Source organism: Electrona antarctica (assembly GCF_951216825.1).
Source record: "Electrona antarctica genome assembly, chromosome: 16".
In the NCBI taxonomy this organism is placed as follows: Eukaryota; Metazoa; Chordata; class Actinopteri; order Myctophiformes; family Myctophidae; genus Electrona; species Electrona antarctica.
In genome coordinates this window covers 30,730,642-30,754,102 of record NC_136797.1, presented here as the reverse complement: position 1 = coordinate 30,754,102, position 23,461 = coordinate 30,730,642, and the positions used below count along the sequence as shown (strand labels likewise).

General features: G+C 40.7%; 1 protein-coding gene across 3 annotated transcripts in view; it reads right to left on the bottom strand.

Moving 5' to 3' along the window:
- brinp1 (bone morphogenetic protein/retinoic acid inducible neural-specific 1) overlaps positions 1 to 23,461 on the bottom strand; it is a 262,147-nt gene that overhangs the window by 30,949 nt on the left and 207,737 nt on the right. For all 3 annotated transcript variants that reach the window (XM_079524433.1, XM_079524432.1, XM_079524434.1), the window contains one exon: positions 9,192 to 9,297. In XM_079524433.1, the coding sequence (XP_079380559.1) occupies positions 9,192 to 9,297 (106 nt within the window). The remainder of the gene's footprint in view (positions 1 to 9,191; positions 9,298 to 23,461) is intronic.

Genomic DNA, 23,461 nt, shown 5'->3' with positions numbered 1-23,461 from the left:
AGCAGCAGCAGCAGAAATGTATATAGGGCTGAAGTGCCTAATGTATGTTTTGTAATAATAATTAAAATCTAATCTAAGTAACTAAAGTTTTCAAATAATTGTAGTGGAGAAAAGGTACAATATTTTCCTCTGAAATGTGGGGAAGTAAAAGTATTGAAAAGTCAAAATACTCTAGTAAAGTAAAAGTACCTCAAAATTGTTACTTTCCACCACTGCAAATGTTATTGTTTGTTGCAGAACTATTCATTTCTGCATTCAATCATTCATTTATTCGTTCATTTACCAATCTTTACGAAGCCGCAAACAGCTTTTTGATATTCCACACTGTTTGCCTGTAATTGGCTTACAGGGAGAGGACTATTTTGTGGAAAAAAACTCCTATTATGAATGCTGCATCCAGTCAACCCAAAATTATAATCGCATGATCACAAATGTGAAGGGTTGGAGTGCATGGATGTCATAGAAACGCTATTGGAAGGTTTGCATTTACTAGATGCATGCTTGAAGGTAGCTAGAGCATTGTCACTCAAAGGCGAATAAGGAGGAAATAAGTGCAAATAAAAGTTTAATTAAAAGAAAGAATTGGAGTGGGCTCGCTATTACTGCATCCTTGAACTAGCCTGTGTGGTGCTGCATACTAATACAAACAAATCCATTCCTTATTTAATTCATGAGCAATTAAAATTGTCTGCACTAGATTAAGGTTTTAGAAACGTTGGGTTTCAAAACATTGCGGTGGCCTTCTCTCCAAAACTCACTCAGTGACAAACATGCATTGCTTATTTTTTGGTTGGCATGGCCAGCTATTGTTAACAGCTTCCGTCCATCCGCCATGTCCACACGTCCTAGGGAATCCAACCGGGGAGTTCAGAGTAAAAGCGGCCATGTTTTCCCGGCACCCCAGAGCTCCTATTTTGAAGGAATCCCAGGACTGATTGTGTTAACCATGCATCTCAGCCAGCTATTAGGCCTGACCTCGAAATTTAAAAAAGATCTTCTAAATCCTCCAGTTTTCTGAAATAAACATTTTCACGATTTTTCAAAAATAGCAGACCTACAAGCTCGTAGCGCGCCACTTGTGGCGCGCTATAAGCTTGTAGATCTGCTATTTTTCAATAGCTAAATTATAACAATGTTTAAAACACCAGAAGGGGTTCCCGCCCAAAATGGGTTAATAATAACTAGGGCTGTCAAACGATTACAATTTTTAATCAGGTTAATCACATCTTAAAAATGAATGAATCATGATTAATCACCATTCAAACTATGTCCAAAATATGTCATGTTTTTCCTGTATATTGTTGTGGGAATGGTGAGATAAGTGTCAGAAGGTGGAGCATTTTTTAAGCTTTTTATGGCAATAACCAACATATGTTGGTTATGCCATCCAGATAGGGCTAGATAGTGCAGAGTGGATGGGATTATGGGATGTATGGGTGGGTCATCCAAGCATGGATTAATTGCGTAATTTTTTTTTTTTTTATAATAATCAAATTAATTTCACAAATTAATTCAGCCCTAATAATAACATATGATACCCTTGCATCCCTAATTCTAGGCATGTTATAATAAACATACAGAGAAAAAAGACAAACATTTGTTGAGCTTGCGATTGGTGTAGAGGGAAAAATGAGGGGATCAAGTATAGACTACTAGCTGGGACCCTGTCAATAAAATATACGGGTTTAAGAAGTAGTCAAAACTTAAGATAATGAAGTACTACATTCAAAATATTTGATTAGATACCTCTACCATGGAAGTTAGATCATGATGTATGACCTGCAAATGCCCTCCTGAAATTTCTCAGGAGGGAAGCTATAAGTATCTATCCAATTCTGCTGCGAGGTGGCCAATTCTCTGTAACGTTATGGTACAGTTGACTGCATCCTGCAGCAACCATGGTACGGCTCAGTGGAGGGTAGATAAAGAAATGAGAGTGAGAGAGAATGAAGAGCAAGAAAGAACCACAGAGAAATAGGCCGCAAAGACTAATGGGGTGAGTGAAAGATGGATAAAGGTAGTGGTGAGAGGAGAGTTTCCAGGAGAAAGACTTCAGAAAGAAAGAACTGCGATAGAGGAAAAAAGATAGCATAGAGGTGGATAGGAAATGCGAGTACAGAGATCTGAGTGCACTTGGCACAGTTCATCTTCCCCATCCCAACCCCTTCTCAGCGACATGCTGTGTCTGAACAATGATCTATCTCTGGACCCTAACTCATGGTCAGCCCCCCCTCTGTGGCCAGGACAGTGTTTTGCAGGACATTCACCAGAGCTAGCATAATATTGCAACGTGATGACAGCCCCAGCCCCAACCCTGACCCCTGCTTTATAGTGGCAATGATGGCCCCCGTCGCTCTAAGCTGACCTTTGAAATCTCAGGGGTCCCGTCCGCTGTGAGCTTCAACTGAAAGCTGGTGGTTTGGCGTGGCTGGCCCGCAGGGTAGTGTGCTTTATCTCAACTGCAACCCACAGTGACAGCTCGGGGGGATTTTACATTTGCAGCTTTAGCTTGACACGGACAAATAATAACAAACTGTACTGTGCTCAGACGTGCAGTACTGCACATGACCATCCATTTGTGTTGAGGTATGCTATGATTATGGCTGACCGTTTGCACACCAGTGCTTTATGTGGGTGCTGTTTAGAGTAGACCACACATTTAAACTTACTGCACAATGACAGGTTTCAGCTGTCTTTCATTACAGCAACATCAGAGCAGCCAACTTTTGCCTACAGTCTTCACATTATGTTCACTCGTTATAAAAACACAAGTGCATCCAATGGCCACTGTATCGCAAGATAGTCATATTTCAAATAAAGGAAAGTGTCATGTGCATACTGTACTCATAGATAACGCTGTCAGTGATCCATGATCTTCCACTTTGGCCAGATGTGTCTCCTCCCCATCGTTTAAATGCCAGCACTTTTGCACTCTTGCTAATTGTCTGGTAAAAGGTCAATGGGCATTTGAAAATGAGACACATGGTGGGTGTTCATTAAATGTGCTGAGAGCTGCTTGTGTTCAATAGACTAGCCATAGGTCCACTCAACTCCTCTCTCCTCAGGTCATAGTTTTAAAAGTACATTAAAAGCCCTATATATCTAGTCTTTGTCAAAATTAATGATGAATAGCAACCCCTGGATGAACATACAGTGACAATCTCACAATGCATTGTGATGCCATATGTTCTGAGATTTTAGATTGGTTATTTTCTTCATGTTTGACATTTTCCAGATTTTTATTTTCTGTTTTAGGAGAATGCATGTATGGTACTGTCAGAACATTTTTGAATATTTTTACAATATAGCAAGCCCAAAATACACCAGGTTTGTGGTTTAATGGTATGTTGTCGCAGGAGAATCATGACTAAATGCTACAGCTGTTGTTGCTATTGTTATTCCAGGCATTGTCTCGAGAACATTATAAAGATCAATGTGGTCTCTTTGTGGGGCTGAAGGACAACCGTCTTCTTTTACCCCCCCAGAGACAATCGTGCCTATTGTCCAAGCTGCTTTCATGAACCACCACAAGAAGAGAGAAGAAAAGACTGTCCCAAATGAATGAACCAAGTTGCCAATTGACTGCTAATTACCACAATATGCTCTAATTTGATACTATACTACAAAAATCTATTTTCCTAAGTGGCCCTGGATAAAGGAAACACATTAGAATGAGTATCCCCATGGCCAAGAGTCTACATCCCGTATGCATTTACTTATAATCATACAAATGTTGCTCTTTGTTTTTGTCTTTCTTCTGTTCTGTATTACTTCAACTCACAAGAGAGAGTGATTGCAATTCAATCTTACTAATGGCAACCACAATTCCCCCAATGTGACCTTTCTTAATTCACTTGTAGATACTGATGATGTTCTTTGGCACACGATTAAGGGACAATTGGGGTGGTCACCTTGTGAGTGAAACTATTGCATATCAATTTGTATTTAGTTTGTCATTAGCGCATGCTAATGACAAACTAACTAACTATACTATGTGTATACATGTACAGTATATGAATACAAACACTGAAACACGCAATCTGCAAATAAATAAAACATAAATAAATAAAAAAGAAACGCTCATGCAATCAGCAATAAGGGACCAGTCGAAATTTAGAAAAGGGGGCCCTGGAGGAAAATAGGGGAGGGCCATGTCTTATTAATTTTAGTCAGAGGGAGGGTGAGCTAATTTTATTTCGAGACCAAGGGAGGGTGATCCAATTTTGATAATAAAATAGTCCGGGTTTTATATATATATATATAATACTACAGCTTTTCTGAATTAAAGTACAACTTTGGTCAACGATACCCCTCTGTTTCTTTCACTTGGTTCTTCCCAACAGGACCGGTTTTCATTGTTCTCCGTCAATCATTGTGCTTGGCCTATCCAAGTGTGTAAGTACATACTTCAACCCCCACTTTTCAATCACTTCCATAGCTTGCTGTGTTAGGCGTTAGACTACGAGACCATTGTCCACGTTGGCCGTGAACGGAGTTAGCTGGTTTTGTCAGAAGCAATTTGCGTGTCCTCACTTTTCCGTCTTCACTTTTCTGTCCTCACTTTTTATCCTCAATGTGTCCCCTTTGCTCAGCCAATCAAATCATTGCTATGGGGTGATTAGCCAATCATGTCTGATTCACACATAGGAGGGGCTAGCACCCCATACAAAAATAAATGAAAAGATTAGGTAACTGGTTTCTGCCAGACAGGGACAATATACAGAAGTATAGAGACACACATGTGTGCGCTCGCACACCCACACAAGCAAGCATTCAGTCTTTCCTGGCTGTTGAGGGTTTGTGATTGAATATCGTATTGAAATCGCAGGGGTCAGCTGTTGTGGTTTGATGCTGACTGCAGCGTGTAGTAACAAACTCATCAGTTTGTCAACCACCATGTCACGTGCATGAGCTTGACAGACAGAGTGGTGGCCCATGACTTCTTGTACTGTGCTTCTTGATATTAATGGGTACCTATTTGTCAAAATATAACCCTGGTATTCAAAAAATAAGAACAAAGACACACCATCTGGCATACTTGCGTCACTACAAATAATTCCCTGGAGATAGATTGAACTGCATATGGTTAAACGAAAAGAAGTGAATTGATCTGAAATGCTACAGCACATCCCACCCATCCAATACACAGTAAAAACACTCAAAGTGATTGAAAAGGTTTGGCCCACAGCTATGTTATAGACACTGGATGTCAAGCTCAACTAATAAACATAGTTGCCTTGAGGTGAAAGGGATAATATCTTAATATGCATGTGGTTTTCATGAGAGGATGATGTTGTACTGTGAATCAAGAGAGAGTATCATTATGAGTGTATTGGAGAGGCGTAGCCCTAAAAGCACTCTAAGGATGCCGGTGTGAAGTGCCATCTCTTTGAAGAGTGCCATGATTGTCAAATGCATCAGTCTGGTGACAAACACCCCTAATTGAAAGCAAACATTATGGCCGCTTTAAAGAGAATGGATTGTCAACAGCAGAACACTATATAAAGCTACACTTTGGCATAATATAAAAGGAAACACCTTTCAAGTCAAAAGCTGATCTGAAAACCATTTCCATTCACTCAGAGTTTGTATCAAGCCAAAAGATAAATGATTCTTCTTGGGTCTGTCATATATCAATTTGATAGCAACACATTTGACTTCAAAGTAACTGAGTTAAATACACTGGATGCATGACAATAAAGCCTTTATAAAACCTATAGGGCCCTATTAAGCAAGTGGAATCTAATTACATATAATTTTACAGTTTTTAAGACGTGGGGGCGGGTGCAATGTCATATTACAATTATGGGCCAGGTAAGAAGCGCTTTCGACACCCCGTGGTGTGAGCAAAACGGCCTTGAATTAGTCATGGGAGTGTTTAAGGGAGTTTTGAGGCTTACCCAATGAACATGTCCGTACTATTCTCTTTACGACACCAGCTGATGATGCGCCCTTTTCGGCAAGTGGTATTACATTTCTGCAGACTGGCACCATATAGACATGACATGACTTTGTTTGTCACATTTGGGTTAATTATTCATATTGCACTGCATGCTGTCACCTTTATGCCTCCAAAGAACAGATCCACAAGCTGTCACAGCCATGATGTGCATAGCTTGTAGGCCTATGTCTCTATTTTGTTAAGTAACTTGCAGTTTTCATTGGAAAGTCATTACAGCGGCGCAGCCATATGCTAAGGGAGGGAGATATACGCACATCGTCACTTAATTTGTTTCTGTTCTAAGCATGAAAAACAGCTGTAAAAATCTTTATTCTAGTTCATTTGATTCATAAATGAATAACTAAGACTTTGAAATGGCACCTACCTATACCTTTCAGATCGGAATGGAACTGCGAGTAGATACGCAGCATTGGCTGGCAAATTGGCAATCCATGCGTAATGTTCCCAGAATCGTCTAACCCCCGAACATACAAGTTCGTTTGATATTGTTTAATTCGATAAAAATAGAACCATGTACCATACAGCGAATGAAAGCAAGATTCCTAAGGAATATGGGGATTTTTACATTTTAAAAAACGGTTGAGAAATGAGAGAACCATGAGTGTTTATAATATCAAATATTATAAGAATTATATGAAAGACAAACGGGCTGTGAAGAGCTCAGCTCACCATCCCGACAAGGAGGAAATATAGCCTATAGTGCATGCACGTATATGCACTGACTGTTGCACACACGCTCTTTATTTGTTTCTATTGAAAAACACCAGTAAAATAACGTTTATTTTATTTTATTTCATTCGAGTCACGACGAAGGAATGAGTTGAAATGCCATACGTGCGCCATGCGTATTGCTGCGGCCCCAATGTTATGGTCTTCGCTCGTAGCATATTATTGAAGAAGAATTGAGTCGGGTGTGATACAGCGTATGAAAGCAAACCTCCCAATGAGTATGGAGATGTTTTAATTTCTAAAAAAGGTTGAGAAATGAGCGATATATGACCCTTTATAATCTCAACGAGAAAGCCAGAAAACTCGCTGTTGCCATGTGTCATAGAAACAAGTAAATAGGTCTATAAACATACTCCCAAAAGAATCGCATATAACAGGGGTCTACAACCTATTTAAATGAAGTGCCATGTTTTTATTTTCTAGATAGTGAGTCTGCCATATCAAGATTCCTTTTAATGACACCACATTAAAATTTCCAGCATATTTTGATTGTCCACAAATATAAAGTTCTTCCTTCTTTTTACATATTTTCTTGCACATTGTTAGAATGATCATTATAAATATATATCCCCCTGCAGTCAGAGTTCATTGTTTTAATGAATGAATGTGATGCATTGTGAGCTGGTAGATCTGCTATTTTCAAAAGTAATCTTTGAAAAAAGTGACAATTGTGGAATATTTTTGAAAAATGTTATTGAAACATTTAAAAACACAAATCTGTCATGGGGGTCACTGGCTTAGTTGGGCAAATGCATTAATCTGGGGGTCCTTGACATGGGAATGTCGCTGTGTGAGGATCACTGGTTTAAACAACATTAGGAGAAAAGCCCAAATAAGCACTTTAGAAACAAGAAAAGCAACCACAACTACCAATATTTACAAGCATCTTTGCAGAAAAAGAAGCCGCTTATAATAAACAGACATGGCAACACTCCAGCAGCACTCCAGAGCCGCTCAAGTGTAAAATGAAACAGTGCTTTTTGCTTTTAAGACGTGGTCAGACCCAGGCGGAATCGGTATGCGCTGAGTGTTTTTAGGTCAAGGGGCTTAATAGCAAATTAGCGCAAATTAGCGCAAAGCTAAATTATGCAGGAACGTGGTATTCCATATGAGTGAGCGCTCACCACGGCTTCCATAATACGAAAAGGCGCAGAGCGAGGGCGAAATCTGTATTACCGCATGGGTTTTTCGTCTTGCTTAATAGGGCTCATAGACTCCTTTTACTAAGTGGCAGGGGGGAACTTGAAAGTATGTCTTTGACAGACCACGTAATTCTCTGAATCCAGAAGAGCAATAATGATGCCTTTGGGGAGGGCTGGGAAGACAGAGTTGAAAATAGTCTGAGGCTGAGCTGCTTAAAGAGTTTTTTTTTTAATATCGTCGGTAAACTCCAATAAATCAAAGAAATGATCACTATACTCACTTGACCACTGTTTCACTGGCTTTCATCATTCTTTCTCCCAAAACGCAATAATTCACACTAACCATCACTGTTTTAGTGTTTTTAAAACAAACGGCTAATACATAAATATTAACATTAATGGCTTAGTTTTATATAATGACACATGACAAAATGCTTCATGGAGGGGTTGGGGGGGGGGGTGTAGTCCATTGGATTTACTTGCACATGCACAATTGTGGATTTATGAAAAAACTTCCCCCGCTGCAGGATTCAAGTTTAAATAGTGAAAGGCACTGCATTACATATGTAGCATACATTCTGTATTAATAGTTTCCTCCATTTGAACATACATTATGCATACAGTAAAATCACACCCGTGTGAACTGAGTGGTTCAACTCCCCTCTCCCCCTGCCTCTCTCTCTCTCTCTCTCTCTCTCTCTCTCTCTCTCTCTCTCTCTCTCTCTCTCTCTCTCTCTCTCTCTCTCTCTCTCTCTCTCTCTCTCTCTCTCTCTCTCTCTCTCTCTGTAATTAGCAGGCAACAGTGCAACACTATCTCTCTCTCTCGGTTTCTGGCACAACAGCGTCACTTTTGCCCCTACTGGTACTCTAAACATTGGGACATAGTCAGTCACATAGTCCCATAGGGACATGCTGTGCCACTCAAAAACCTACATAACTGCTAGCTTCTGCTCATCACAAGCACTTTGAAGAGTTTGCACAGTGCACGCTATTGTTCTGCTTTATTCAAAGGCAGGACTCATCAAGAGTTACTGTAGAGACCATGTAGTGCTGAAATAAGAACAGACGTGGCGGGCTGCGAATCTTACCCAAAGCCCCAGAGGAGAATCAGAAGCAAATTTCATCCCAACCATCGCACTTAATTCAAAAAACGAATTGATATTCAATTCACGGGATGGTGAAAACCATACCCCAACTCCCCTTAACAGGATTCCTTGATGTATGACCAGAATGTTCTTTTCATTTTAGGATTGGACTGGGGCTAAAATAAAGTATTGACCCTGATGCTGACCTCCTGCAACCCTCGTTGTATAGATGGCCCTGTAGTGCAGGGCTGTCAGTGTGCTGCGTTTGTTTACCTTGCAGATGAAGCTTGCTCTCAGGGCTCTGCAGGAGGATGGAACTAACCGAGTCCAGATTGTCATAGCTACTGCATCCCAGCGGCCCCGTCCGTGTTTCTGTCACCTGCAAAAGAATTAGCACGCAAATGAGATAAGCAGTTGCAGAGAATGTGTGTGTGCGTGTGCATGATATGGGATTATGTGTGCATCAGTTTCTGCATTCCTGTATGCCACTGTGGTTATTGTGGCTATATTGGGAAGTATAAAGGAAAGCTAAAATGTTGTTTTCTTCATATCACCAACATTCCACAGCTTGAACTTGTATGATAGTGACCCTTTTAAATCTTTAAATCCAAAAATGTTGCTGTTTTTCCAGTAACAACATTGCAATAGAGGGTATGCGCATGCATAAAGTGAATGGCAGATCGAGTGGCAAATCGAGTGGCAAAGTGAGTGACAAAGGGAATTTAATGTTGTTTAAAGTAATTTCTTGCAATCAAATAGGACTTTTCTGTTTGGATGTATGGGCTGTCAAGGCCAGAAAGTAGTTTTTTGCCAGTCAGTAGGCGTTCCCGCATAACTTCCTGGTATGATGATGATGTCACGCGCATACCCTCTATAGATGATTTGCATTGGCAAAGTTATTTTCAAAAAGAATCACTCCACTAATCAAGCACGAGAAACATTAGTTCATAATAAGATGGTGAATTATACATGATGATATAGCGCTGGCTATGCATAATTGGACAGTTATTAGGCTGTCTGCCTGTCTGATCGACTCAGACTTTCATATGCACTATGCACACAAAAGTTAGCACACACGTTTAGCACCATAGAGAGCCCAAGAGTCATGTGTTAAACTATCAGATTCTCGCAAAAGAACAAAGTCCAATATTCACAGCAACAGAGCACTACGGGGATGACAGCTTTCTGTAGGCCAACCTGGAAGTTACTCACACCATGAGGTCCCACCACAGATTTCCCTATTGATTTTTTCCATTGAGTTTTGGATTTGGAATTTAGAAAATAATAAGCTCTCTGGCAAACTGGCAAACAAAGGCTTATGATATTAACATGTTTGTTTCAACACGGTAATTATCCCGAATCAACACGCTTTTTTGAACCACAAAGGCAATTCATATAATTAGTTTTAAAAAGCACATAATGCCTTCACCATTCATGGTTGGGATATTGATGAGTTTAATATGGCAGAACAAAATATGAAACTCTCATACCTTATTTTCTGCATGAAGCAAAAACCCTAATATGGTGAAAAACATATTGAAAATATGGCAAGAAATCCCATTACGAACTCACTTATGGGCGTTAGGACTACGCTCTATTGCAAATGAGAGGTGAAACTGAGTCAATGATTCACACAGCCTTTCTATATTGGACATACCAAGTCTCCTCTTTTATTTAACCAACAATAGTGTGTCCCGCTTTGCCGCTCACTTCTGGAGCTTGGGTTCATTTAAGGGACCTTTAAAAGCTTTATTTTCTTTTTAAAATAAGTGAAACATTAATAGGCACTGTTCTTCAAAGAGCTGTTGGTCCCTATCATAAACAATAAGGGCATGCTATAAAGTTGCTGCAGTGGTCCCCGTTTTCTCATGGCATACTCCAGTCAGAAGAGATAATTGGACAATTCAAATGTGGAGAAGCTGCTCTTAAGTTTACCACCTCTCACACTTTTAAAAGAGTGTGCTCTTTTGAAAAAGACAAGAAAGGGCTGACATGAACCCTGTTTTTGATGCCTTTGCTCATTAAGAGCTACCTGGCAGTGCTCAACAGTACTTCCACATGGTTCCAAGAAGCCCGATTAGATGCTACTCAGCAAAGGAGATTAACAGAGCGAAAGGAGAATATTGGCAAGAACCTTAAGCACATTTTACTTCAAGGTGTCTTAGACAGGTATTATCATGATGCCCCGGGGACAAAGTGCCTTTGTATCATCAACATATTTTCCAGTTGAAAAAAAATATTTTTGCCATGTGTCATGTCGACAGATTGTCACTGAAGCATAAATCAGGCTTTTAAGTCTTCTGAAAAATGGATGTGGATGGATGCTTGCACAGAAGAAAATCTTTTCATTATGTACACAGTATTTGCCATTACTAGCTCTGTAATAATGATGGAGCAGCCTCTCTTGGAGGAAAACAAACAGTTGTCGCGGAAGCTTTCCATTCTGTCTACCTAGAGACCCTATAAGCCTAGCAGTGCAGCATAAAAAAACCCTACCTAAACTTCAAATAGTAAACCAATTAGCTAAATATTCCAGACATACATTTATTTTAGAGGCATAATGATGACGAAGAGTTGACAGTAATATCTGTTTTTTAATTCAGACTATACTCAAACTACTGTAATGTGTACAGAAGTGAGAAGTCCTTCTTTGACATTATTACTAATATGCCGCTTTCTGTTATCTCTACAAAAAATATAAAATCTTAGGGTCTGATTCTCAGTCTTCTGAAAATAAGGCTTTGGAGGGATGGAGAACATCCATGATCACACCAGGAGCTACAGCCCAAACACAGTCTGACAAAAATATACAAGTGATGGACAAACAAGATCTGTCAATCTGTCTCCAAGATGCTCACCGCCAAAAACCTTATAGGAGGCTGCATGTGCCTTCTGCTAGAGCAGTATCTGACACGCGTGTGCGTGTGTGTGTGTGTGTGTGTGTGTGTGTGTGTGTGTGTGAGATTGACAATGTGACACCATTTTCCTGTCTTTAATGTTGATGCCATGCCAGATGGTGTGCTGACAAGCAGGAAATTAGACAGATGCATATCTTACCCTTGGCATCAGGCCGCCGGGATAAAATTCAAAATCAGACAGAGGCAGACAGGAACAAACTATAGTCATGACACGTTTGTGTTCAGTATAATAATAAAATGGTGTCCCCTTGAGTTGCTGGGGCGTTCGCCAAGTACACAGGAATGTGTCCTCTACATTTACCCATCCTACTAAATATTAGTAGAAGCTTATGCTATTAATACAGCACCCAGGGAACAGTTACCTGTAGGAGTTGACCACTTGGTTGGCAAGGGTGTAAACCTTCATATTTAACATTTTTGGGGGACATTTTTTAAACTGTGGTTTTCGCCGATCTGAGATCTGATCGCCTGTGCGTTGGTATTCCTGCTCAGGGACACTTTGACACATAGACTGGGCGACCGAGGTTCGAACTGGCGACCAATCTGACCCCCAGACGACGTCTCTACTTACTCAGTTTGTTGAGCAAATCATGTAACTAATTCATATCTTAAGAAGCATGGCGGTACCATGATGTAATATCATAAAATAATGATAAAAGCCACACAAGAATGATATAATCACTTACGACAGCATGATGCAAATATGTGCAACACTTTGTCATCTTAACTTTTTTTCCTTTTTTTTTAAATGTGAGGACTTTTATGCCACTTGTTCTGTGTCTGAACGTTCTGTTTGTGACAGATGCCAGACACCGATGTGGCTTTCAGCCGGCCATCCCAACCTGTATCTGCAGTGTTGAGCGCTGCCAAAACAAGGTCTTTGAAAGGCTCTCTTGCATAAAGTGCATGTGCAGATCGATTACAGTTCAGGCCTTGCCTATCACACGCTGCCATCTTGATAGCATGCTGACAGCACTCTTTCTCCTCCTTTTTTTGTTGTGTTTCTTGTTCTTTATTTTTTTTCTCTGAATGAATTTCAAAAAGGTCATGTTGCATGATGCATGGTAAGCCTGGCAGTGAATATCTGTCCGTTGTCGCCTCCGGACATGTACCACCTAGGTGCCAAAACAGAAACATGAGCTCCCCCAAGCCTCAGCCCGATGAGTAGTCAAAGTATTGGGGGTAATTCATTCCTTATGTCAAGCAGTAATGCATTACTATCAGAACGTCAGTTTGTTTTAAAGCTTCTAAACAATTCATGCACACTAATGACAATGCAGTTTGTCTGCCTTTCAACTTATAAGACATTTATTAGTTTATGGCCCTCATTTATCAATCGAGTGTAAAATCTGCCCCAAATTCGAGTGTAGGATTCGTAGTACACCCACGTTGGGTCGGCATTTACAAAGTGATCGCAGACAGCTGTTTCTTCCTTAATTTCGTTCGGACGTTTATAAATGTGACGGCTGAAATCTATCTGGCACGCCCTATGAAATCAAGCCTCGCCCTCGTTTTTGCGACATGAACAACTGCAATACGACCTGGAAACCATGGTTACAGGAAGAAAAAAAGTTTGACTCGCTTGCCTTATGTGCCGGGTACTACTTATATTAAGTTGCCTTGCTGCCCCTGCCCCCCTCCCATACACACACACACAGACGCACGCATGCACGCACACGCAACTTGTTGTATCTTAAATAAATAAACCTGCATGAATTAAATAAAGCTGTAGGACTACCCTGTCTGTTTCTCCTCTCGCTTCGCTTCCCTTGCTGCCGGCCTCACCCCCCGCACGCATGCACGCACATATCGCAATTTGCAAGCAACTGTCACTGTTGTTAGTTGTAGGCCTATATTCAATTATTAAAGTCTTTATTAATTTAATATACAACAAGATATATTAGTGAACGAAAACCTGAACCTGTGAACCATGAATTATATAACAAATAGGCGCGCACACACGCTGCTGTTTTGCAAGGTGCATCTCCTGTCCTGTCTGTCTCTCTATCACTGTGGTCCGTCCGTGACACCGTGACCAATTGACCGTTCGACAGTCTATTTAAATTGCCTCGCTGTCAACTGTCAATTATATGAATATTGCAGGCAAAACCGTAGCCTCATGTGTCACTGGACAGTGGTGGTGGTGGTGGTGGTGGGCTGCAGGCTGGCTTAGCCTATACTATCTCCGATGCGTTCCCACTTGCGCTGGCACGGCACATTTGGCATTCGAGCGACGCGTCGGGTTTATTAAACGAGGAGGAGATTGCACATACTGTAACTCCAAAAAGACATCGGCCTGCTGTAGATTAGGCTACAGTAGGCTACCCATGTTGGGACTCTCCGCGCTGCAGCACGTACTGCACTATACTCTCCAACGTCCCGTCATGGAAATATTTCAGCACAGACAGCCCAAATCCTCGCATGTATGCGCTCATCATGCAAAACACTGTTTAAATGGCTTACGCATCTAACTTGCAACATTGTTTTTAAATGCGCGATTTTAATTGCTTGCTTGTAAAGTTGGAAATCTCCTACTAATTTCATATGACACAAAGACACATCATTAATGTATTCCTTTACTTTTTTCCCCCCTTTTTTTTTTTACATTTAGCCCATATACATACCTATACAGTTTTATATAAACATTTTAGGAGTGAATACATATGTTTCGATGCCTGTGAAAGCCTCTCAGCTGGTCAAACAATGCTGCTCCGCTGTTCTACGACAGAAAAACAGGTGAGGACAAAGCGTACGACAGCTCCCGACCAGACGTGGTTTTTGTCTTGGCTCAAGTTCAAAATCAAACGTTGGCGCAAATGATAAATGCCGAAAATTGCGGTAATTTCGGCGTACACCCATATTTTGGCGTACGCACGGTTGATAAATGAGGGCCTATGTGTCTGTCTGTCTGTCTGTCTGTCTCTCTCTCTCTCTCTCTCGGTCATACATATTATTACCATATTGCACGTGGCAGTTTTATCACGTTGAAATTCTTATCTAAGAATTATTATCCATAGTGACAAAGAGACACGCTCATCCATAAGGCTTTATAGCGACTGACCCTTGTAATCTGAATGACCCCCCATAAAAAAGCAGCATCTCTCTCTCTCTCTCTCTCTCTCTCTCTCTCTCTCTCTCTCTCTCTCTCTCTCTCTCTCTCTCTCTCTCTCTCTCTCTCTCTCTCTCTCTCTCTCTCTCTCTCTCTCTCTCTCTCTCTCTCTCTCTCTCTCTCTCTCTCTCTCTCTCTCTCTCTCTCTCTCTCTCTCTCTCTCCTCTCTCTCTCTCTCTCTCTCTCTCTCTCTCCAATTGTGTTGTGGATTATGAAAATGCAGTGGAACGTAATAAAAATACAAGGAGCAATCTAAGGACTGAAATGGGCCAAGGGGGACTTAGGGGGGGGGTTTGGATTATTAAGCAGAACACAATGCTTGAATCCAATGGGCTCTTCCAATATCGTCACCCACAGTCAGTAACGGTGGTACTGTAACACATACGCTGCTTGTCACCTGTCATAAAGAAAAGTATCTATCCAATCAATCAAGTTTCTGTGCCAAAATGTTGTCTTCTTTGTACAAACTCTCTGTGACGTCATACAGAACTGGTTCTCAACATGAGGTCTGGGGACCCCCAGGGGTCCTTGAGGGGTTCCATGAGGTTCCCAGAAATAATAGCCTATATATTTAAAATAATCTTATATAATCTAGGCTATTCAAATTATTTTTGAAAGTTTTTTAATAATTTAGAAAAACCTAATAAAATTGTTCTCTTATGGGGGTTCAGGAGTGGCCAAATAGATCAGATCAGGTCCTTGACATGAAAATATTTGAGAACCAACCACTGACCTACAATATAGCACTGGTTTTCAATGTGCAGCCTGGGACCCCCCCAAGGGGTACACTCTTGTATTCGCTGAGGGTGGGCTTTCTGGTGACAGTGGAGTGGATGTAGTTCTATTGTAATAGCAGGCTACCAAGGCAACGTAGTAGGGAGTCCTTGCTTCAGTGAAGAGGGGGCTTCAGATGCCTGGGGACATGCTGGGTACCCCAGGGGCTAAAATGATTGATAGTTTAGAGATCAAGTTGACCCTTGCGGCTCTGTAAATCCACGAGTCTACAAATGGAACCATTTTTGTACACACTGGCTGGCAGATACAAAGCTAAAAGCTACCATTCATTTTCAATGGAAGCCAGTGGCATGAAGATTCAAAGCTACACGCGGCGTTTGTAGCGAAATCTACAAAGCTACAATCCAAGTTCAACTGGATACGACTGCAGTATACAAAGCTACGAAATGACAAAAGCTACAAAAGCCTTGTTAAACCAAATGTTACACTCACCTTCATTATACAGTACACGAGATCATGTTCACGTTCATGTTCTGAATGTTCTTCAATGTGCATTGTCCCGTCCAAATAAACAAATAAAGTGAAGTTAAGTAAACTAGGGGCCTTGAAATTAAAAAGATTAAGAATAAATGTCTTGGCCCTCATTTGGCCCTCATTTATCAATGGAGTGTACAGACCAATTTTAATTTTGCCATGGTTCACGTGGGATTTATCAAGCAATACTTTACAGCCAATCCTAGTGTAAATTTGGTCCTTCATTTGAAAAATCTCACAGCTGAAACAGACTAAATAACACACCCTTAAATATTCTCACACGCACAACTTGCAAGCCCAACTGTGTGTTGTTCATTTATCTCATTATGAGCAGTGCGTGTGTGACAAAACAAGAAAAGAAAGAAAAAGATAATTATGCATCTTCTTTTTTAATTCTAGACACAAGTAAAGATACTATGAACGAAAACCTGAACCATGAATAAATAATAAATAGCTACGGTGTCTGTATCCCGTATAGACCAACCTTTAACACCAATCACATCATCATGAAGTTTGGGTTTTAATTTGAACCCTGAGCACGAGCAGTGCGCACTTAAGTGGAGATGTGCAAAAATAGATATTTGATTGTTGTAAGGACACTGGCAGTTTGACTCGGCCATATAGTCTGAAGCAATTGTTATAATTCAGGTGTATTGTCTCTTTATCAAACAATATCCAGCGAGAAGCAATTGTCGGAACGCAACTGGAACACAGAGCGCATAAATGACTCACTTCACCAATGTCTCCATATCATGAAGATATTCCAGCACAGCGCTCCCAAAACCCTCTTGCACATACTGTATGCGCTCATATGTCTAAATTGCTGAATGATTAAACATCTAACTTAATTTTCTTCGTATTGATATTCTGTGCGTTAAATTCTTATTTTAAACTTGATGTCAGTAAAAAAGGAACATCACTGGTGCAGCATGCATGGTGACTGACATATCATGTGTTTTTTGTTTTTCCAAAAATTATGTTTTAGTCGTAGTCTGAAAAACCGACCTCTTCAGACTCCATCTTGGACCGTAGCACTTGCTACTGTATAGCACTCGCCCTAGCCCTTACAGGCGAATGCAAAGGCTCAACTTATGTAACTTAGATAGCATTTTATGTAGACATAGCACTATAGTATATGTATAGTTTCATTATATAGATATATTCCACTGTTATGTTCGTAGCTTACATATGATTCATGATGTATCGCCATGTTTTTGTTCTTGCTTAATGTAAATCGCTCTGGATTAAGAGCGTCTGCTAAATGCCTAAATTGTAAATTAGCAAAAAGGCGGAACCAGGGCGGAACATGGCAGAAAGAGCCTGCTGGTTAGTCAGTCAGGGACCAATCAGAAGGCTGACAAATGGTGAATTGAGCTTTGTACATGAAAAGTCAAAGTCACGATGATGAAGTCAATGATGAATGCCCACAATTGCGGCGATTTCGTGGCACAAATGATTTTTGGTCTACACCACTTTGATAATGAAATGAAATAATGCAGCTTCATTGTAACATATTTTAGTGTAGTGGTGGTGGTGTGCAAATGTGGAGCACAGACAGTATGGTAATGATTACACTATTTCTTTGCTTTCGAAAAAAGTGTCTCTAAAGAGCATCTACAGTACAGCATCTCCCTCTTAGACACTTAAACCCTATAAACTTAATTCATGGTCTCCCAGGCGTCTGTACTTGGCCCTCTCCTCTTCCTATCTACACCATCTCTTTGCAGAAAATGGGCGGATTGTTCACCTATTATGACATGCTGAGAAAGGACGCTAGGGTATGGTTAAATAATTATTCGAATAACCAAATACACTACAGCTCCTAGTCTTTTGAAAACTGATACTAAGACTGTGACGTGCTGCACCATTTTCAGACTGCTGTCACTGAAGCTTGAATAGCTTTTTTCTTTTCGAGATTAGTCAATTCTTTTGGTCCTTTTTCAAGAGTCTGGGATGCATTTTTTTGCCGGACAAATGTATTTCTAAAGTTTGCACTAGAAATGATTGCTCGACCAAAAGCTCAGAACAATTTAAAAGTTAATGTGTTTTTCAGCACAGCAGTCATGCATCCATTTGATGCTCTGGGTATATTTTCCCTCTTTACTCTTGTGGTTTGTATTTGTGGGCAGTTCTATATTATCATAGTGTAACATGAAGATGCTGAATGCTTTCCTCCGAGAAGGAAATAAAAAAATGTGTTACTTGTGTACCTGTACATGTCAGACGGTTTTCTTTGGATTGTGTGAGCAGCTCACATGTGATGTCTTTACCAGTACACATGCTGGGGCTGTTTGTTTTGTTTTTTCCCCTCCAAGTACAGTTTCACAGCTTGTGATATGAAATGTGACATATTTGAAATAATGATGAGGGTATCATTAGCTATGGCAATTGTATAATCCCCCAAAATGTTAAAGTTATATTGAAATTGACACACTACAGACAGACAGACAGACAGACAGACAGACAGACAGACAGACAGACAGACAGACAGACAGACAGACAGACAGACAGACAGAACACATAAACATATTACTACATATGCCCATTGAAGGAGATTTGGATCCTTAGATGGCCTTGTCTCTCTCCCTATAAACACCAGGCCATTAACCCACAAATCCTGTGTTGGTTTAAAATAACAATTTCTAACCCACCTACCAAGACAAGGCAATCTCCCTTTTTATTGGTTTTATTGCTCTTATCTGATTAACCACCTAAGCCAGAAAATTGGAAGGCGTTAATGTCCAACATTGTGTTTTGACTTCTTTGACACAGACACTTTTGCTTCGATCTCGGGAAATTGGAATATATTGTATCCAACTATGAATGCACCAAGTCTCCCACGGGCACTGGCCCCCCGTAATCATATCTAAAGCTTTTCACATACAAGTATCATTGAACTCACTAAAATGTATTTAAAGGTAGAAAACTACAGCATCTTGCAGTATCATTGGATGTAGCCCCTGCAGTTGGCAGTGACCCAACTCTTCTACTATCTTCGTCTGTGACAAGACATGCGTAACCTCCTCTCCTGAAGCAAGGACTCCCTGCTACGTTACCTTAGTAACATGCTGTGATTCTACAATCTATTAGAATTGCGTCCACTACCCTCGGCGATAAAGGGACAGTACTACAGAAGTAGAAGTCGAGACCCACAAACGTCTTTGCCGCAGGATCTGCACTGTGTTTCCATCTGACATACGGAACCATCAACAAACAGCCCTACCCACATGGAAACTTGGACTTCAACACGCGAGAAGACACAGCCTATACAGACTCGTCTGTTGGTTCAGCACGTCTAAAGTGAAAAAGATACGGGCTCTGCAGAGAGCCGCTTTCTAGTTTTAACAGAACAGAACTTTGAGCTAGCGCTTGTGAAGTTGTCAACTCGCACAACACTGCTTACAAGTATGATTAATCTTGCCAAAACAAAACAAAAAAACTTGTTAAAACAAGTCCCAGAGCCATTCTCTTGCTTTGTCCAATGTAATTCTCTCATTCTGTACTGTAATTCATACTGTAATTCTTGGAACATCTTTATGAGGCAACGGTGAATGATTTTTTCAATCTCCATCCCAGCGCATGTGGAAAAATTACAATGCCTGTGTTCATCTCAGTGATGAATTATGCTGACCAAAGCAAAAGTACAGCTCTGGGACTTAACACGCAATAGAGTTGAATTTCATGGCTTACAGATATGAGCTATATTTTTCTTCTGTCAAGACAGACCACACATGTAAGTATAGATGAAATGTACTGTACTTTGCAGTTTCACATACGCTATGTTGACGAGTTAGATAAAATAAATAAATAGCACATCTGGAAAACATTTACTGACATTGCTAACTGTTAAGTCACTTAACTTAACAGTTAGCAATATAATAATACGTATTATTAGTATACATTCATACATTTGAAATAAGAAAATAAGAAATGTAAGACTATTACGGAAAACCCATAGAGTTCTGTAGAGACATTGATAGGTCCTGCACTTCAGCTTCAATTCCAACTTGAGAGCATGTCGGTGCTGGGTGTAAAACGAGGTCAGATCCCCGTTTTGGGCCATGAACTTCATAACAAAACAGCTACAGTAACACCCCTTTTTTACAGGGCTTCAGTGGACACATGGCCTAAAAGTAAGACAGAGTGGGAAGGATCACAGCTATAATTATGTCAAATGAAATGTGCATTGACTGACTGCATTTTGGTGTTCTTAAAAAAAATGCTATTAGATGACTGATTTATGTGCATGTAGTAATGACTATAATTTCAATGCCTACCTTTCGCCATCTGTTTTTCAACCTGCCAGAGGGCTGTCATTTCTTGTCCTCCTACGCTTGCCCAAAATAAATACACAAGTAACAAGCTTATGTCAAAAATGGAGATGCCGGACGCCACTGTACCAACATCATACCTGACTGACATCGTAAACTTGTACTATGATACTTTTGTTTTGTTTTGTTCTTTTTGGATAATCTAAAGCTACAAAGTATCTTATAAATAAGATGTTCTAATAATTGTAGTGAGTACAATACTTACAATACATACTCTCAGATGTAGTGGTATAGAAGTATAATGTATTGAAAAATGGACACTCAAGTAAAGTAAAAGTACATCAAAATTATACGTTATATTATATTATAAGTACAGGCTACTAGAGTATTTCTGCATTGTGGTAATGCTACTCTTACTTCAGTAAAATAAAACTCGGAGTACTTTTTCCAACACTGTTACTATCAATAGCTAAAGACTGGGCAGGGAGGCTGTCAGATTTGTGTAATCTATGTTCTGTTTATTTCTCTAGTGGTGCAAACATTTGGCAGGATGTTGGTTTTCACGTCTCCTAGCAACAACAGAATGTTGAAACCATCTACATACGGTATAAGGAGGCTTGTGAGAGAAGGAACTCGAGGGATGGAGAGAACGATGCTTCTTTTATGCTCCGTCATACGACGGTGTCGCGTGCCAGAAATAGGCGATCCACATGCTTGCGTCGCGACGCTACCGCAGGGCGTCGAGAACTTGTAGAGCGGCTATTTCTGGCATGCAACACCGACGTATGCCGAAGTACCAAATTGGGCTTAGGAGGGCAAAGGGGACAGGGAGGAACGCTATAGGATGATGGAGTGTCTTCATCAAGGGGCCGGCCTCTGCTAAGCCGTCCTAATCTGCCCATCACCTGCCATTCTCTTAATAACTTGCTATTTCTGGCTACATGGAAATTAAGGGACATGTTCCCAAGTAACTCTCCCATGCCTGGGAATATCTCAGAGGACGTATACTATGCCCTCTTCTCTATTGTTATAGTATTACTACAGTATAAACCATATGACTGCAACTGAAGTCACAGTCACGGGACAATCCTTTCAAAGCTTGAGGAATTACAATGACATACATGCTTGCTAGCTACAATAGTACAACTTTCCCTGTAAAAGTTTTCCACACATGGATGCCATTTTACAATAATATGTGATATAATGTAACTTAGTAATGCCTTTGAAATGGGGAGGAAAAATTCATTGGCTTTGGGATATCCCTAAATGCAATAGTCAGTGCCTCTGTCAAGTGAACAACTCAATCACTGCTTCTTTGCAAAATCAGCTTTGCTGCTTGTGGTGGATGAAAATGACTTTAATTAGAGGCACTTTGCCCAAGAGTTGGTTAGTGCAGTTTGAATGTGGGTCATATCATATGCCTTCTAACAGCGGTTCTCAAAGTTGGGTCTGGGGACCCCCAAGTGTCCTTGAGGGGATTCCAGGGGGTCCCCACCAAATTGAGAAACAGTTTTTTGCATTTGAGAATAGCTAATACATACAGTAGCTATTTGGAAATATCTACAAGGTCACAGTGCATTGCAGTTTGAGAAGCACTTTGTAATATTATACAAAATATGAAATTACTATTATTAATATGTTGGCATTATTTCACTCCAAGCCCATACTATTGTAACCTATTGGAAACACGTCGTCTTGATCTATAGGTAGCCTGCAGAGGCCGAGGTTAAGGAAGCTGTTACTTTTAGGGTGTGGTGTTGAAAGGTGGAATACTGCTCAACCAATTGAACCCAGGCAGGCATCCACATTCTGGGGGGAACATTAGCCAACACTAGCAGATCTACAAACTCAGAATGTGCAACAGGATATCTTTAGAAGACATTTTGGTGTAGACGGACAAAAGCGGTCCAACCGTCCAAGTAGAGTTGCAACCCACTTTTACTAAGTCTAGGGTTTAAGTTCTTAAAAGACTAGTTTGGGGGGCTGGAGAAGGAGGGCTCTTTTGAATGTGCCTTGATCGGGGGGTTGGATTTTACAATAAACTTTGGTTGTGCATGTGGCTTCACCTTGAATGGAAATGCAGAACTGCCTTATACTGTAGAATTTCCTCAACTCTCACACCAGGCCTAACAAATTACTTTGCTACTGAAATCTAGGATGAGATAGTGCAGTGGTTCCCAAACGATTTAACCCGTGACCCAAAAGAGAAATGTGATGTCTCCCTGGCTGGGACCCTATAGTGAAAATAGCCGATGTACAAGCTCACAACGCGGCGCGAAGCGACGTGTTGTGAGCTTGTGAGCTTGCTTTTTTTGGGGTGAATGTTGCTTGTGAGCTTGCTTTTTTGGGGGACTGTTTTTTTAAACAGTTTTGAAATAATACTTAATAATAATACAAAAAAATAAAGGACCCATAAAAAGTTGTCCACGACCCACATATGGGTCCCGACCCACTGTTTGGGAAACGGTGAGATAGAGTAGCTGTGACTGTCACACTGACACCACCGACACTGCAGCACCGTCAGGGAAATCTGCATATTGAGTCCTGCTGTAAATCAGCCCAGTGACTATGGGGAGGTGACCTTGTGAATGGATGCGGTAAGCACACTCAACAATAGCAGCACGTATACATACATACATACACATGCATGCTCGCACAAGCAATGTGCACGGCGCCGTGCACGGCGACACACACACACACACACACACACACACACACACACACACACACACACACACACACACACACACACACACACACACACACACACACACACACACACACACACACACACACACACACACACACACACACACACACACACACACGCATTCTGCACACACTTTACAGTCAAGAACCACTTAGTCATACATATTATGCATACACTTAACTGTACAGTTATGCTATGCACGCACGCAGGCACGCACGCACGCACGCACGCAGCTCTTACCCCCCTCCTTCCCCTTGCATAATCAA